At 37.9% G+C, this 19,703-nt stretch overlaps 1 protein-coding gene across 5 annotated transcripts in view; it reads right to left on the reverse strand.

Annotated features, from left to right (window-relative positions):
* Window positions 1-19,144, reverse strand: part of LOC139748689 (prolyl endopeptidase) — a 245,071-nt gene extending 225,927 nt beyond the window's left edge. For all 5 annotated transcript variants that reach the window (XR_011712797.1, XR_011712796.1, XR_011712795.1 and 2 more), the window contains exons 1-6: window positions 18,995-19,144; window positions 13,675-13,791; window positions 12,260-12,483; window positions 11,036-11,213; window positions 9,274-9,366; window positions 8,593-8,735 (exon numbers count right to left, since the gene is read on the reverse strand). Coding sequence is in view for 2 of the 5 variants with exons in the window: in XM_071662000.1 (XP_071518101.1) it covers window positions 8,593-8,735; window positions 9,274-9,366; window positions 11,036-11,213; window positions 12,260-12,483; window positions 13,675-13,791; window positions 18,995-19,036 (797 nt within the window). In the remaining 3 variants the exon portion in view is untranslated. The remainder of the gene's footprint in view (window positions 1-8,592; window positions 8,736-9,273; window positions 9,367-11,035; window positions 11,214-12,259; window positions 12,484-13,674; window positions 13,792-18,994) is intronic.
* Window positions 19,145-19,703: the final 559 nt, after the last annotated feature.

The following is a 19,703-nucleotide window of genomic DNA, read 5'->3' on the forward strand; positions in this document are numbered from 1 at the left end:
TTGCAATTTGCTATCTATCTCTTATGTTTTATATCAAGATCTATTTCATACGTAACTGCCTCTCCCACCTCTGCATGGTAGCATCAGGAGCAAAGAAACAAACAATGACCTCATTTGCATACATCCATTCTCTAGCTGTTAAGTATAATGTACATTATGAAATAGACAAAAATAAAAGGAAGAGATTGAAAAAAGTAAAAGAATTTGCTCTTTCTAAAAAGCATTCTTAAAGATACTGAATTCATGAACATCCCTATGTTGAAAATACGCACCTGTAAAGCCCATAACTGCTGATTAACCTATTCAGAGTAATAGAATTTGAAGTGAAATAAAAAATAAAAGTTATTTTTATTATCATACTTGATTGCCATTTCCTGCATCAGCAAGGTAGCTCCAAGAAACAGAATGACCCATCCACTCATATACACATGAACACCATACACATACATATCAACATACACATACATAAACATATATACACATGTACACATTCATAATTGCTTGCCTATAATCCACTCCTAGTGCCACCCTGCCCCACAGGAAACAGCACTGCAACCCCCAACTTCAGCAAGGTAGCACCAGGAAAACAGACAAAAAAGGCCACACATTTGAAGTGAAATAAAAGTAAAGTAAAAAATCACAGCCTGTAACTCAATGATTTTACAAATCATTAGTACATTTAACACCACTGCATTGATTTTCACCCAAATTTCACTTTCTAAATATATAACCAAGCAGACATATAAGCATAATATAGTCTGGAACAGGCATCAAGTCTTAAAAATACAACAAAGAGTAATATCAAACCAACTGTGACCTTTATCCACTGAGAGTAGGTTTCATCCTAGGACTATGATATATTCATCAAAAGTAACCTTAGTCCTTAACAGATTAAACAATGGGACTCCATTAAAAGTGAGTCAATACAATAAGTAATTTCTAACCATATATATAAAAGCCATCACAGTCCTGTCATCACACATTTATTCTTAAAGTCCTATGTTATTCTAATATGTACAATTTATGAAGCATTAACCCTAAAAAGAAACTGCCGTACTTGCACAGGTTATCTCATGGGGACCCTAACTGTGCTAGAACAGGTTGACTCTTTCCACCCACATTCCCATTCAGTCATGCTTTTGTCGGTATGCAGAGGTACCTTACACCACTAGCACAATGGCACGATGAAAATATCCTTGAGTAAAAGTTACCCATGAAGCACAATGTTTTACCTTTTGAACCCTAGCCATACTTGTACAGGACATCTTTTCCTGCAGCCATTCACACTGGAAGGTGCACTTTATCAGTATGCAGAGATGCCTTATATCACATGCAACAACAATTAGCACCAGGAAAGAATCTCAAGAGTCTCAGGCACCCATGTAACACAATGGGGGAAGGCAATAATTTGGGGGAACTAATGGAAATGACTTATGATGATAATGATCCTACCTAAGTTGAGCTGTTATCACAGGGAAAAAATATTTGCATATCAGTATTCCAGCTGAAATGGTGAAGTATAAAGAAGGGATGCATATGATATGTAACTTAGCATGGAAGTAGGAGGTCGTGCATGAGGATTGGGAGAAAGCCTTGATTGTTCCTGTATTCAAAAGGTGCTCAAGATGGATGTAGCAATTATAGGGGAATAAATATGTTAAGTATACTAGGGAAAAAGTATGCAAGAGTGTTGACAGATAGAGTAATGGAAGTGACTGAATACAGGATATGTGAGGAGCAAGGGCATTTTACATAAGGTAGGGGCTGTGAGGATCAGATTTTTGCAGTGACAATTACAGTGGAAAAGTATCCAGCGAAAGACAAAAAGCTGTATGCAGCATTTCTTGGATCTGGAGAAAGCACACGACAGAGTTGAGAGGAAGGCTTTATGGGATGTGTTAAGATATATGGGACAGGAGGGACAACTGTTGGACGGTGTGAAAGCATCCTACAGTGTAAGTGGATGGGGAGCTGTGCAAAAAGTTCTGATATACATGGAGATGTGATATTGTGTTGTGTGATGTCACTGTGACTATCTAACATAAATATGGAGAGAGTAATATGAGAAATGAAAGCAAAACTAGGGAATAGGGGTATAGAGAAGGAGTGTGGTAAAGGCTTGTGACAAGCCTGTTTGCAGATGATACTATGTTGTTTGCTGAGAGTGAAGAGAGGTTGTAGAAGGTTGTAAGTGTGCTTTATTGTGTCAGCATAGGCAAATGAAAGCAAATGTGACAAAAAGTAATGGTGTTTCAATGGAAACAGAGTAATAGATTTTGCAAAGACTCATAGAGTGGAAGAAGAAAGTTCACTAAACTTTGTTATAGATACGGAGGGGGAAAGATTGGAAGAGGTGACAGAATTAAAGTATATGGAAATTATACTGGGTATGTCTGGTAATATGGAAGGAGAGATAAGGGAGAGAACAGTACAGGGTAGAAGAGTCATCGAGTCCCTTAACAGAGAAATGAACAATAGAGGTGTAACTATGGAAGTGAAGACAGGATTAGAGGAGAGCATAGTCCTCCCAACCTTGATCTTTGCAGCCAAGACATGGACAAGGGATGCTTCACAAAAGTCAAGAATACAGGCTGTGGAAATGAGTTAACATGAAATTAGTTTGTTAAATAAAGATGTAAAGAAGTACTTTTACAATATAAAAGTGGTGGATAAATGGAATGAGCTTATGAGGAAACAGTAAATGAGGACAGCAAACAGAAGTTTCAAAGTTGTATGGCAGTAGAAAAGATTAAAAAGATGGGCTCCCTACCCATCCAGCACAAAGAGATGATTACATACTGCTCATTATGCGAAAACACTCATTTAAGGACATATGCCAGTTACTAAAGCCACCTCAGAAAACTTCAACTGATAATTTCATTGGTTATCATATTATTTTCATTATACTTTGTCGCTGTCTCCCACGTTAGCAAGGTAGCACAAGGAAACAGATGAAAAAATGGCCCAACCCACCCATATACACAAGTATATACATACACACCCACACACGCAAATATACATACCTATACATTACCTCGGAAAGCAAAAATGGGTATGTTTGAGGGAATAGTGGTTCCAACAATGTTGTATGGTTGCGAGGCGTGGGCTATGGATAGAGATGTGCGCAGGAGGATGGATGTGCTGGAAATGAGATGTTTGAGGACAATGTGTGGTGTGAGGTGGTTTGATCGAGTAAGTAACGTAAGGGTAAGAGAGATGTGTGGAAGTAAAAAGAGCGTGGTTGAGAGAGCAGAAGAGGGTGTTTTGAAATGGTTTGGGCACATGGAGAGAATGAGTGAGGAGAGATTGACCAAGAGGATATATGTGTCGGAGGTGGAGGGAACGAGGAGAAGAGGGAGACCAAATTGGAGGTGGAAAGATGGAGTGAAAAAGATTTTGTGTGATCGGGGCCTGAACATGCAGGAGGGTGAAAGGAGGGCAAGAAATAGAGTGAATTGGAGTCATGTGGTATACAGGGGTTGACGTGCTGTCAGTGGATTGAAGCAAGGCATGTGGAGCGTCTGGGGTAAACCATGGAAAGCTGTGTAGGTATGTATATTTGCGTGTGTGGACGTGTGTATGTGCATGTGTATGGGGGGGGGGGCCATTTCTTTCGTCTGTTTCCTTGCGCTACCTCGCAAACGCGGGAGACAGCGACAAAGTATAAAAAAAAAAAAAAAAAAAAAAACATTACATATACATACACAGACAAATACATATATACACATGTACATATTCATACTTGCTGCTCTCAGCCATTCCCGTCGCTACCATGCCATACATAAAATGGCATCCCCCTCCCTCCACATATGTGCGAAGTAGCGCTAGGAAAAGACAACAAAGGCCACATTCCTTCACACTCAGTCTCTACCTGTCATGTGTAATGCACCAAAACCACAGTTCCCTTTCCACATCTAGGCCCCACAAGAATTTCTATGGGACACTTCACATGCTTTTCACTGCTTCTAACAACTTGCCTCCCACACCATATACTCTTAATACCTTCCACAGAGCATCTCTATTAACTCTATCATATGCCTTCTCCAGATACATAAATGCAACATACAAATCCATCTGCTATTATAAACATTTCTCACTTACATTCTTCAAAGCAAACACCTTATCCACACATCCTCTACCACTTCTGAAACCACACTGCTCTTCCCCAATCTGATGCTCTGTACATGCTTTCACCCTCTCAATCAATACCCTCCCATATAATTTCCCAGGAATACTCAACAAACTTATACCTCTGTAATTTGAACACTCACCTTTATCCCCTTTGCCTTTGTACAATGGCACTATGCATGCATTCCGCCAATCCTCAGGTACTTCACCATGAGCCATACATACACTGAATATCCTCACCAACCAGTCAATAACACAGTCATCCCCCTTTTTTAATAAATTCCACTGCAATACCGTCCAAACACACTGCCTTGCTGGCTTTCATCTTCTGCAAAGCTTTCACAACCTCTTCTCTGTTTACCAAACCATTCTCCCTGACCCTCTCACTTTGCACTCCACCTCGACCAAAACACCCTATATCTGCCACTTTATCATCTAACACATTCAACAAACCTTCAAAATACTCACTCCATCTCCTTCTCACATCACCACTACTTGTTATTACCCTCCCCATTAGCCCCCTTCACTGACGTTCCCATTTGTTCTCTTGTCGTAAGAACTTTATTTACCTCCTTCCAAAACATCTTTTTATTCTCCCTAAAATTTAATGATACCCTCTCACCCTAACTCTCATTTGCCCTCTTTTTCACCTCCTGCCTCTTTCTTTCATACATCTCCCAGTCATTTGCTCTATTTCCCTGCAGAAATTGTCTAAATGCCTCTCTCTTCTCTTTCACTAATAATCTTACTTCTTCATCCCACCACTCACTACCCTTTCCAATATGACCACCTTTCACCTCTCTCATGCCACAAGCATCTTTTGTGCAAGCCATTACTGCTTCTCTAAATACATCCCATTCCTCCCCCACTCCCCTTACATCCTTTGCCCTCACCTTTTTCCATTCTGCACTCAGTCTCTCCTGGTACTTCCTCACACAAGTCTCCTTCCCAAGCTCACTTACTCTCACCACTCTCTTCATCCCAACATTCTCTCTTCTTTTCTGGAAACCCCTACAAATCTTCACCTTCACCTCCACAAGATAATGATCAGACATCCCTCCAGTTAAACCTCTCAGCACATTACCATACAAAAGTCTCTCTTTCACGCACCTATCAATTAACACATAATCCAATAACGTTCTCTGGCTCTGGCCATCTCTCCTACTTACATACATATACTTATGTATATCTCTCTTTTTAAACCAGGTATTCCCAATCACCAATTTGATTGATATCATCATCAAATCGTTTCTAAATCCAAGATGAAAACTGTTTGATACTATCTGCATAATCTATGTACAGCAAACACATACTAGGAGGAAGATACTATAATTTATCCATGACACTACTTATATAACTAACTGTTCTAGTTTTTTATACCAACAGAGTTTTAGAAAAAAAAAAAAAAAAAGAAGTAACAATTAAAGCTACAACAGTAGATAAAATACAAAGATCTGCAAAACAGTCATGCAAGGCTAGGAAAAATAGTGGACTAATGCTCTTTCTTCTGAACAACAAGCTTCTACTGCAGACCATACTGCAAAGAAGGTATATCCATAATACTGATACTTCACTGAAACAATAAACTTGACACTTCAAACAGCGTGAAATAATGGGGCCTTACTGTGCACACACACAAATAATGACAAAAAGTTGACTATATCCTGCAATATCAAAATAAAGTGCATGTTGATATACTATACTTTGGTGAGATGAAGTAACAATGAACAAGTACGAAAAGCATATTTAACATGGTACCTGAGTACATATCTCCTCCTCAAACACACTTGTCTTATCCAATAAAGGTCTCCTTCTCTGAGCACTCTATGAAAAACATTATGTATTTCAATATTTCCTCAAAATCAAACATAGTATTTCATATTTCATTTTACCAATTTTTGGAATGTTTTCATGTCACTTTTGTGGTAATATGATTCAAAATTCTCTCAAGGCTGAAAATCTTATGCCAAACTCAAGAGGTTAGCACTACTGCTCATACCAGGAGCACTCTTGCAATTAAGTCTCTATCATGTGCACACTCAGTCAATGCTGCTCATTTAAGCCAGTGAATGACATAAATAATGCCTCTGGTGTGAGTGATCACATAAATCATGCCTTAGTAATGAATGATGACTTAAATGATGCCTCAGCATTGAGTGATAAAATAAACTATGTTGCTGTGGAAAGTGTTAATATAAATGACACCTCAGCAGCAAGTGATGACTTAAATGATGCCTCAGAAATGAGTAATGACTCAAAATTATGCCTCAGCAGTGAGTGATGACATAAATGATGCCTCAGCAGTAAGTGATAACAAAAAATTATGCCTCAGCAGTGTGTGAAGATATAAATGATGCCTCAGCAGTATAATGATATAAATGATGCCTCAGCAGTGTGATATAAATGATGCCTCAGCAGTGTTTGATTATATAAATGATGCCTCAGCCATGTTTGATTATATAAATGATGCCTCAGCAGTGAATGATGATATAAATGATGCCTCAGTGGCAAGTAATGACATACATGATGCCTCAGCAATGTGTGATGACTTAAATGTTGCCTCAGTAGCAAGTGATGATGTAAATGATGATTCAGCAATGAATGATGACAAAGAAAAGGAAGAAGACAAAAGGACATGAGAGAGAGAGAGAGAGAGAGAGAGAGAGAGAGAGAGAGAGAGAGAGAGAGAGAGAGAGAGAGAGAGAGAGAGATAAATACCACTATTACTTTAAGCTATCTACTATTTGCTAGCTCTTTTCTGGAATACAGCTGCTAAAGAGAAACATCTCTAGACACCTTAATGAATATATGTTTCCCCACATTCATTTGTTGGATTCTTAACAGAAATTTTGGAAATATCTGCTAAAGACTTTTCCACACTTTTACTTAAAAAAAATTTGATATATCTGTTAAGAAATTATGTATTCAAATTTACTATACTTATTCGCTGTCTCCCACGTTAGTGAGGTAGTGCAATGAAACATGAAAGAATGGCCCAACCCATCCAGATACACGTATATACATAAACGCCCACACACGCACATATACATACCAATACATTTCAACATATACAAGCATATACATACACAGATATATACACATATACATAATCATACTTGCTACCCTTATCCATTCCGCAGCCACCCAGCCACACATGCAATGGCACCCCCTCCCCCACACGCGCGCTAGGTAACGCTATGACGTGAAGGTGTCTAATCCGTTTGTAAACTTCAAAATTAAGCAATACACGTGAAATTCAATTAGGCAAGACAAGTGTGAGTTAAACATTCACTTTTCCTTACCTTGTACTTAAAGAGATATAATAAAGGAAAACTTAGAATAAAAGGGTACAGCTCACACATTTGTCCATAAGTAGTATGAAGTAGAAAGTAGCCACCCAAAAATGTAATACCATCCTGACTTTAGAGTGTTGGAGTAATGCCTTGAATCTTTATCCCCATGTTTCAGTATCAGTAGTCTTAGTTTGTCTTTTTAAAACTAAGCTATGAATATCATATCTTTCCTTACATACATAATGCACATCCTTCTTTGCGTGACCTCATGTTCTAAAAATTTTCACTTTTTCGATATTCCATCATTATTTTCATTCAAAGACTCATGAGGATTTCGGCCTATCACTAATGTCTTCGAAATACATAAGACATTGTACTGGAGACGGTGTACAGATGGTAAAAAAAGGAAATATAGAAATATATTAAAACTGGTAGGTAAAATGTCCAAATATACTAAAAGAAGTGCAAAGCACAGAAAACTTTATCAGTTACATACTGATCATTGGAAGTGCGAGAATTTTTGTAAAACCTGATTGTATCTGGCAACATTATGATGGATAAAATGGATATACAGGAATGTTACAATTCACTAAAAGATTATGAAACAGCAGTAACATTAAAATCTGACCACTTATTTACTGAGTGAAAGAATCGTCAAAGGCAATAATTACAGTATGAAGATATAAATAAAAAATTAAGTGGTCACGGTTAAATTCCATAAAAGATATAAGATCTTGAATAACTACCTAGAATAAATAAGAGATAAGTCCTCTGTCAGAACAGCATTGCTAACCTCTGACTATCATCAAACCTTGGAGAAGGAAATACGTGATGACACCTACACCACACTGTTTGCCTGAGGAGCATGATATGATGGTTAGGAGTTCCAACATGCTGTCAATTTCTTGGCCCCACAGCCAGGGTAGGAGGGCAATGTACAGGTGATCATGGAAACCCTGCTCCATGGGACTCAAGATAAGGAAACGGCCACAGTCCGATACTCGAGCAGGGCTAATATACAGTTAATGAAAAATTGGATATATGAAAAATAATTCTGTCTAAAACAATAAAATACAACAACCCATTATTAAATACATTTACAGTAAAAACCCTCAAATATATTTAAGTGCAACATTGTACAAAAGGTAAATCTTTGGAAATCACAACTTACATGCGCCACTTTGGGTGTTCAGGGAATTCCACAACTAATACATCTTCACTCTGAGGAGTTCCTACACGATGATAGAACAACTTCTGATTCTCATTGCTTACTGTCTCTGTTCCATCTGCAAGACCCTCATGATCAACATATCTCTGGGGGTTAAAAGAAACAAACATTCAATGAATTTACATATGCTAACTTAATTCCATACAATACATATATCAAGTCATGCATGAGATAAACAACTATTTACTCTTTTAATGAAAATGCTTGACATACTTCTTCATTTCCCTTCCATAAAATCATGATCAGTTATAATCAAACAGTTTCAAATATTCTACATTAACATCATCCCAGCTCTCTCTTTGGACAGCTACCTACATGTCATTAACTTTCACTGTATCAGTGTCACATCTATTCATTTCATCAACATGATTTAATTTCTTGGTTGTGAAAATACCTAGTGCAGTCCTTTCTTTATATCCTTGTCTACTTACTCTTTTCACAATCACACAACACCACATTGCATCCAAAAAATATCTACAACATATGCAAGCAAAAATCATTTCTGTAGGAGATAAACATGCCTCAGAAATTCATATTTCAAACTTCACCAAAAGTATTTATCACTCACAGGACTATAAAGAGCAATAACTAAATCCACCAGGTATGTGAAAAAGTATAACATACCCCATAAAAGATTCCTTTGTGATCATGGGTCCAAGACAGACTGGAAAACTTAACTTTCTCCAGTATCTCTGGGTAGTCCTCTCCTGTTGCCACCTGTTGATTGATAATGTCATAAGTAACTCTAATATACATATACAGCAGGGGGCTAGCAACCCTCTCCTCCTTGTATTTCAATTTCTAAAAGGGGAAGCAAACGAAGGAGTCAAGCAGAGAGTAATAAGTAGTATGTTTAAGGAAAGAAACCTGGATGTTCTGGCTCTGAGTGTAACGAAGCTCAAGGGTAAAGGGAAAGAATAATTTGGAAAAGTCTTGTGCACTACTTCTTAAGCAGTTGTGGGAGAGTGTGATTAGAGTGTAAGAAAGTAAATTCTTGATTAATGTGTGTAAAACTGAAAGTGGATGGAGAGAGATGTATGATTATTTGTGATTATGCATCTGTTCATGAGAAGAAAGATCATGAGAGGCAAGTGTTTTGGGAGCAACTGAGTGAGTGCGTCAGTAGCTTTGGTGTACAAGACTGGGTATTAGTGATGGGTGATTTAAATGCAAAGGTGAGTAATGTGGCAGTTGAGGGTATAATTGGTGTACATTTGGCATTCAGTGTTGTGAATGGAAATGGTGAAGAGCTTATTGGTTTGTTTGCTGAAAAAGACTAGTGACTGGGAATACCTAGTTTAAAAAGAGATTCTTTTTTTCATACATATTCGCCATTTCCTGCGTCAGCGAGGTAGCGTTAAGAACAGAGGACTGAGGCTTAGAGGGAATATCCTCACTTGGCACCCTTCTCTGTTCCTTCTGGAAAGATTAAAATGGGAGGGGAGGATTTCCAGCCCCCCACTCCCTCCCCTTTTAGTCGCCTTCTACGACATGCAGGGAATACGTGGGAAGTATTCTTTCTCCCCTATCCCCAGGGATAAAAAAGAGAGATATAGATAAGAATATGTATGTGAGTAGGAGAGATGGTCAAAGGGCATCACTGGATTACTTATTAATTGATAGGCATGTAAAAGAGAGACTTTGGCATGTAAAAGACACTTTGGGATGTTAATGTGCTGAGAGGCAGCTGGAGGGATGTCTGATCACTATCTTGGAAACAAGGGTGAAGACTTGTAGAGGTTTTCAGGAAAGAAGAGAGAATGTTGGGGAGAAGAGGTGTGGTGAGAGCAAGTAAGCTTGGAAAGGAGACTTAGACTTGTGTGAGGAAGTACCAAGAGATTGAGTGTAGAATGGCAATAGGTGAGAGCAAATGACATGAGGGGAGTGGGTAAGGAATGGGATGTATTTTAGGACGCAGTGATGGCATGTGCAAAAGATGCATCTGGCATGAGAAAGGTGGAAGGTGGACAGAGTAGAAAGAGTAGTGAGTGGTAGGATGAAGAAGTAAAGTTGTCAGTGAAAGGAAAAAGAGAGGCATTTGGACAATATTTACAAGGAAGGAGTGCCAACCACTGGAAGATGTATAGAAGAAAGCAGCAGGAGGTCAAGTGGAAGGTGCCAGGGTTGAAAAAGAGGCAAATGAGAGTTGGGGTGACACAGTATCATTAAACTTTTGGGAGAATAAAAAGATGTTTTGGAAGGAGGTAAATAACATGCGAAAGACAAGAGAACAAATGGGAATACTGGTGAAGGGGGCAGAGGGGAAGTGAAACTTCAGATTATTCTACCTTCTGTTTTGAGTTAAAGCAATGTATAAGGATAAACTGCAACTATTTTCAGTTAAGAGTTATCCAATCACTTTGCAATTAAACAAAATAATGCTCACCTTCTTAAAATGAACAGTTATCCAGTCAGAGCCACTTTTGCTCAGACCATAGGCATATATCTCTCCATCCTCACTGAAGGCAGAACCTGATATAGCCACTGTGCCATCTTCTGACAGCATGTTCGGGTCAAGAAATACACGTGGCTCTCCCACAAGGGAGTCTTGCACGTACATTACACTGAGGAAAATAAATCAGGGTATTTTCAATGCATATATCTACCTCCCCTTTTACTTAAATTTGCCCTATGACTTGTATAACAACAGTAGTTTCATTATGAGTGTTTCCAAAAGAGCAACAAATAAGGAGGCAATAAAAATCTAAAGGTGTATAGGAATAGAAAATTGAACAAATCGACAAACGAAGCCAAGGTAAGTGTACTTTGGGAAGGGGAATCTGAAAATAAAATATGCCTGAAAAGATCAAATGTGGACATAACTATCATATCCTGGTACAACATATATGTTAAGGATATTGAAGAATGTGTTAATTGCCTGTACAATATAAAAAGTAATGATGGGGGAGAAAATTAATATTGAGGTATGGGTAAGCTAGCTGTAAGCACTAAAACTAACCCTAAGGTCTACAAGTAATCATCTCTACCACCATATAGTACTGTTATTTCTTGAACTGGTCAAGTTACATGTGGCTGCAGTCAGGGACAAAGTGAGATGCATTATCAAATACATATATTTTGAACTGTTTTTATGTTTTCCATTCTTGAAAAATATGGTCAGTAACTAAAACTAGTAGAAATGATTCTAAAAGTGCTACTCTCCTAAGATGGAGGAAAAAGGTTTTCATTATATAAAAATATTCTGAAGAAATGAAGTACTGCTATACTGGATACAAATACACAGGGAACATTCTTACAAACTGTACTATATCCCTTCAATGTGATAACCATCTTTCTCAGCTGTGTTTTTTAAATAAAATCATAAAAGCAATGACACTGATATCCTAAAGTTTTCTCTTGGAAAAAAACAAAGTGAAAATTTGTAGCAGTTCTATAATCTATGTATGATCCCATGTAATATAAATTATTCAACCATATGCACAGCCATCACTTCCCTTACATAAATTAAGGTGGCAAATTCAGAATCCTTTCTAAACATAATGGCATATTTCTGCAAAGCAACATGCAGGATATTCAAATTAATGACAAAAATGATTTTCTCAAGTTATAAAATTTAAACAAAACAATGCATATTACTTTCACATCTTACCTCTGGTTCTGCAGGCCAGTATTCATGAAGAAGAAGTATCGGCTTCCTCTGCGGAATGGGCATGAGTATTTGGGGTAGTCCCATAGTTCAGTCAGCTTTGACTTTATATCCTCCCGAGCTCTACATTTTTCCAAATAAGGCACTGTTATGGCATTTTGAGCATCCACAAATGCTTTTGTTTCATCAGAATCTGGATCTTCCAGCCATCGGTAGGGATCAGCTACCTAATGCAAAACAAATGGAAATCAAACTTAATGACTTCTGCATTAGTTATGGCTTTCCTGATTATGATGTTGGTGCTATAACACAAACCTTCACTCTGAACTATAGAGCCATGGACAGTGTCTTGGCAGGGTAACTCTCAGTAAGAGACCAAATACTAGGTAATATAACCCTTCTTTTCCAAGAAGATGCTACTCTACCAAAATGAAAGCCAAGAAAACTGACTGTTCTTATGCTATCTATTACTGCAACATGGGATATAACTGAGAAATGAGTGAATGATAGAAAACCAAGATAAGAGGGGGTTGAGATGAATGCACAATGCAGGAGCAGCAGCTCTGCCCCTACTGAATCATTGATCCTAAATATTAGACTACTGTTGTCATCGGTACCAAAAATCAAACAAACATGTAAATCTTAAACCAGTTGCATTTTGAAAGAGCATTAATATCATGTCATATAAATTACAAGATGAAGCACTCACAATTCCCATTACTATCTTCAAGTAAATTTTCAGGGAAATTCTCCAATGGCCATTCTCTTTCATCTACCTTGTCACATTCATATTTGCATATCAAATGTGTAAAGCAAGTTTATTTAATTCATTGTAAACCCATAGATAAAGAAAAATAACCAGGTCACAAGATAGTTAGTTATTTCAGCCTATGACAGAAGGAAATTAGGTTACACATAGACATTACAAAAGTTGCCATATATTTTTGATGTCTGTTCCCTCCAGGAACTCCCATCAAGAGGGTGGTCACAGCAAAAGATTCTCCACTTATATTTGTCCTTAAATACCTCCCTCACATTCTGCCACCATTTCTCTCCCTCCATTACTCTTCCACTCTATTTCCCAATGTGATAGGTGGTCTTCCTTTCACACCTACCCTTTTAATTGTACAACTGTACACTCTTCTAATAAACTTTCCATTATGCACTCTTTCCACATGCCCAAGCCATCAATGTGGATCGCCATATCAAGAACAATTACACCTGTCAAGTTACCTGCACAAAACTGTAAATTATATAAATTACATGTAAATCATACAATGAATACAGTGCGAGTACTAACTGAAAAGGAAATCTATACTGCAGAACACTGATGTTGCAACTACTTATGCTCTTGACTTGTCTCAAATGAAAAAAAATCTGCTTTGTAAAAAGACAAAAATACCTTATACAGCGCTTACCTTTACTCCATGCAACACCTCAAGTACTTCTTCACGACAAACTTTAGGATATTCCATTTTCAATTTCTTTTGCATTTTAATCTGCACACCCAAAATACAGGCACAATTTTGCTGAATCTGCCAAAGAAAATGAAGAGCATATGTTAAAAATGGGAAAGACTTGTAGAAGGCGACTAAAAGGGAAGGGAGCGGGGGGCTGGAAATCCTCCCCTCTCGTTTTTAATTTTCCAAAAGAAGGAACAGAGAAGGGGGCCAAGGGAGGATATTCCCTCAAAGGCTCAGTCTTCTGTTCTTAACACTACCTCGCCAATGCTGGAAATGGTGAATAGAAAAAAAAAAAAACAATATATCTTATCTCATATTTATCACACTTTGACGCTGTCTCCCACGTTAGCGAGGTAGCACAAGGAAACAGAGGAAAGAATGGCCCAACCCACCCACATACACATGTATATACATAAATGCCCACACGTGCACACATACATACCTACACATTTCAATGTATACATACATATATATACACGTGTACATATTCCTACATGCTGCCTTCATCTATTCCTGCCGCCACACATGAAATGACACACCCCTCCCCCCGTTGCAATGAGGTAGCACCAGGAAACGACAACAAAGGCCACGTTCGTTCACAGTCAGTCTCTAGCTGTCACGTGTAATGCACCGAAATTACAGCTCCCTTTCCACATCCAGGCCCCACAAAACTTTCCATGGTTTACCCCAGACGCTTCACATGCCCTGGTTCAATCCATTGACAGCACGTCGACCCAGTATACCACATTATTCCAATTCACTATATTCCTTGCATGTCTTTCACCCTCCTGTATGTTCAAGCCCCAATCGCTCACAATCTTTTTCACTCCATCCTTCCACCTCCAACTTCTCACTCCCTCCACCTCTGATACATATATCCTCTTTGTCAATCTTTCCTTACTCATTTTCTCCATGTGGCCAAACCATTTCAATACACCCTCTTCTGCTCTCTCAATCACGCTCATTTTATTACCACACATCTCTCTTACCCTTTCATTACTTACTCGATCAAATCACCTCACACCAAATACTGTCCTCAAACACCTCATTTCCAACACATCCACCCTCTGCACAACCCTATCTATCGCTCATGCTTCACAGCCATATAACATTGTTGGAACCACTATTCCTTCAAACATACCCATTTTTCTTCTCCAAGATAATGTTCTCGCCTTCCACACATTCTTCAATGCTCCCAGAACCTTTGCCCCCTCCCCCACCCTGTGACTCTCTTCCACTTTCATGGTTCTATCCGCTGCCAAATCCACTCCCAGATATCTAAAATACTTCACTTCCTCCAGTTTTTCTCCATTCAAACTTACTTCCCAATTTACTTGTTCCTCAACCCTACTGAACCTAATAAGCTTGCTCTTATTCACATTTACTCTCAGCTTTCTTCTTTCACACACTTTACCAAACTGTCACTAACTTCTGCAGTTTCTCACCCGAATCAGCCACCAACACTGTATCATCATCGAACAACATCTGACTCACTTCCCAAACCTTCTCATCCACAACAGACTGCATACGTGCCCCTCTTTCCAAAACTCTTGCATTCACCTCCCTAACAACCTTATCCATAAACAAATTAAACAATCACAGAGATATCACACACCCCAGCCACAAACCATTCACTGGGAACCACTCACTTTCCTCTCTTTCTACTCGTAAACATGCCTTACATCCTCGATAAAAACTTTTCACTGCTTCTAGCAACTTGCCTCCCACACCATATACTCTTAATACCTTCCACAGAGCATCTCTAGCAACTCTATCATATGCCTTCTCCAGATCCATAAATGCAACATACAAATCCATCTGCTATTATAAATATTTCTCATACATTCTTCAAAACAAACACCTGATCCACACATCCTCTACCACTTCTGTAACCACAGTGCTCTTCCCCAATCTGGTGCTCTGTACATGCCTTCACCCTCTTGATCAATACCCTCCCATATAATTTCCTAGGAATACTCAACAAACTTATAACTCTGTAATTTGAATACTCACCTTTATCCCCTCTACCTTTGTACAATGGCACTACAAATGCATTCCGCCAATCCTAAGGCACTTTGCCATGAGTCATGCATACATTGAATATCCTCACCAACCAGTCAACAACACAGTCACCCCCTTCCTTAATAAATTCCACAGCAATACCATCCAAACACAACGCCTTGCTGGCTTTCACCTTCCGCAAAGATGTAGTTTTGGTGCCTTACACATGACAGCTAAAGACTGAGCGTGAACAAATATGGCCTTTTTTGTCTGTTTTCCTGGTGCTACCTCGCTGAAGCAGGGGGTAGCGAAGCTGTTTCTTGTGGGGCAGTGTGACCATGGAATGGATTGAAGGCAAGCACGTACGAGCATGTACATGTGTATATATGTATGTTTGTGCATGTGTATGTCAATGATGATATGTATGTATGTGTATGTACATGTAAGGGCATTTATGAATATATACATGTATATGAGTGGATGGGTCATTCTGTTTCATGGTGCTACCTTGCTGTTGCAGGAAACTGCGAGCAAGTATAATAAATAAATAGATAATTATATTTCTTCATACATAATCACCATTTCCCACATTAGCATGGATGATCCTTTTTTAACATCCTTAATAAATCACTTCAAAAAGCATCATTTTTATGTTTATTTTCAAGCAAAAGTTGATGTCTTTAAAAATTTAACGGAATGATACAGTCAAAAGTATGTAAGAGCTAATTCTCACAGTGTTCATCAATCTTGGTAGAATCAAGCAAAAGAGGCTAACATGGAACCTGTGTATGCCTTGCTTCCAAGAATTCAACGAAATCTCTGTTCATAAAGCACTAAGATAAGCCCCACGCATATGTTCAACTCTTTTAAGCTCTAATACACATGAGCTCAATTTGGTGGTCTTGCCATAATTCTAGAGATTAGGCTTAGCTCTTCAATCATTTGATACGATGTCCTCTAAAAGTCTCTCTTATAAAAAACAATGATTGCTTATACATAAGGATAGAGTGTGGAAGACTTGAGGGGGGAAAAAAAACGATAAATGGCGTACTTTTATGTGACGATGCCTATCTTCCTTCACCTGGAGTAGGCACATGAGCATGTAGTTTTATATTTCATCAATTTGTAAACACAGCTACAGTGTGGTGCCTGAAGCTAAAGTACTACAGTGCCATTTGATATATTTCATGGGTGCCTAGTTCATTGTATTCTACACCTGCCAAACCAAAATCAATTACAGCATGTACATTTGTGAAATAAACATTTTCTAAAAATGTATAACACATAGCCACATCATGCTGTAGATACCTGTAGTATAACATCTCTGAAGAGGTCTACCCAGTCACCTGAAGAGTTGAATTTTGCTAAACAATTATTTGTCACCATGCAGCAATTTGCTAATCCACTGCTGCCTGACATTCTGTCTTCTCCCTGGAAATTTTTAACAGAACTCCAAACTACCTTTCATATGCACTTTTATGAATGCACAAAATTATCATGGCATTTTTTTCTGGGATATGAACAAGAGGGAAAATTCTGAATATGATCTTCACTCCAGAGTAAACTCAATAACAATATAATACATACAAGGGCAGGTTAATGTATGAATTAATGTTCATTTAGTTCTTCAAATCTTTCACTTACATGGTCCTGTAGAATGTATGGCAGGTGATAAAGTGCTCAAGAAGATATTTATAGTAGCAATGCTACATCATTCACAGATGCCAGTATCCTAAGAATTAAATAGGCCCCTAACTCATTGCCAGAGTCTAACATTGGAAAAACAGTGAAGCAGGTTAACTGTCTGCTGGCAAATATCATAATACTGTTCAAATGTAGGAAAAATATTCTGCAAGTTGTTCCTGTCGCATATCAGACCAAAACCAGAATATACTTCTCAAGTTTGCTTATCACACTTAAGAATTTGAAAACTGTTTGACAAAATTCATGCCCTCAACATTTCCTTTGTTTTCTATGTATACCTTAACTACCTTAAACTAACAGAGGAGTTCATTCAGATTATTCTTTGAATAAAGTTTACTCGATGATGATGCTCAGAAACTACTGTAGTATATCAATAATCACACAATCCCATGACCCCTTTAATGGGGCTCCTGAAGCTGCAAGGTTGCATTCCACACTGTAGCAAGAAAATGATGGGCTACTCTTGACCAATAAGTTCCTCAATGAGACACTATTCCTTTTCAACCAATGATGATAAATACGCATCCTTTTTTGCCAAAGGTGGCTTTTCACTCATGACGTAACCACCAACAGGCAAAATACATTAACACTTGGAAATTGTTAAAGAACCAAGATAAAGTACTTAGACAAATTTTATAGAATATACTGTATTATTTTCTGCAAAATGGCAAACTGCATATATTTTACCAAGAACCTGCAAGTTTTATAACAATTACCAAATACTTGTTAAATATTTCGTATATCACTTTCAAATCACAAATGAAAATTTTTGTCAATATCTCTAGCTTTGTCATTTTTTCAAAAAGGGAAATTCACACATTACAATATTCAATATTTGATGTCACTGTCCATACCCCATCCCGACCATAACTTTACATTAATAAAACAAAACTGGGCTTCAAATTATGGAGATGATTATAAGTGTCTAAAGAACTGTGCAGTATTCTATGACTGTCAATTATTTTTTCAAAAACATTTTTGTAAAATGTCTCGTGTGAGACATTAAAGCATTCAATTTTTCTCAAGTACATACACAGTTTTCCCAGACACATATTGATCAATGTATCTGGAAAATCTACTTAATTATAAGCTAAGTGGCTGAAACACTTTTAAAATTCAACAAAACCTAAGAAAATGTCACGTAACTTTCCCTTCCAGTCGAGATTTACTTAATTTTCTATATAACGTGAAAGATATGCGAGTTAGGGTTAACATTCCATCCAGCTCCTGGGAGGTGTGAATGTTAAGTTCAATTACATTCAAATATAAACAATATGAGCACAGTGTACATGCTTACATCAAAGGCAGAAAAAAGAAAGTCGTTCATAAATTTCAACTAAATTTGAAATACCTTGACGGTATCTCTTAACCATTGCTAAACGACCCTTAAGCCCGACTCTAACACCCCTGACCCCGGCTTAACGACCTTTAAGTATGATGGCGCGGTCCCTGACCTGACCCTCAAGGCAACAAGGGTCAGGGATGCTATGAACGTAAACAAAAGTTCATAATTGTGACTCAGTTTTTAAGTAACTTTAGAGAATATAACCAACAAGAGAAAATATCTTACACGTGATGTAAACCTAGGCGACAGAAGACTTCTTATCAGCATTAACCGCCTTAGGTAACTCGTCTAGGAATCTTCTGGTCAACCAATATTGTTAGCACAACGATGACTCAAGAATAGCACGGAGGAGCTGGATTGCTTGGGGGATTGGCCGTCTACGTCGCGAACGCCTACGCGAACGCTTTTTTTTTTTTTTGGCGTGACTAAAATTCAGAAAATCCGTAAGACTTTTCGATTAACTTTTTTTCTACCCTACATATATCGATATGAATGAAAGAAAAAATGTATATAGATATGTATATTTATTTTTTTGCATTATGTACGTAATCAAGAGGAGCGTATTATACAATATTTCTACCCCTGATATATATATATATATATATATATATATATATATATATATATATATATATATATATATATATACCTGAAAGACAAGAAAAAAATAGCTAAATAAACGAATAAATGGATAGATGTGTTTATTTATTTACACGAGCCTTCTGCTGGGAGGCGGGAAAACAAGACGAGGACGAGAACTGACGGTTGAACAGTGAAATACTCAGATAAAAAGGTGAATAGATAGATCTTGGGTGATATAAATGCTCTGCATGGAGCTGTTGAAGTAAACGAGAGCAAGAATGACCAACTGAACAATTCATTACCCGAGATATAATGAACTTATAGGCATTGAAAGGTAAGCACATTATCCTAT

The sequence above is a fragment of the Panulirus ornatus genome, chromosome 5, assembly GCF_036320965.1.
Source record: "Panulirus ornatus isolate Po-2019 chromosome 5, ASM3632096v1, whole genome shotgun sequence".
Classification (NCBI taxonomy): Eukaryota; Metazoa; Arthropoda; class Malacostraca; order Decapoda; family Palinuridae; genus Panulirus; species Panulirus ornatus.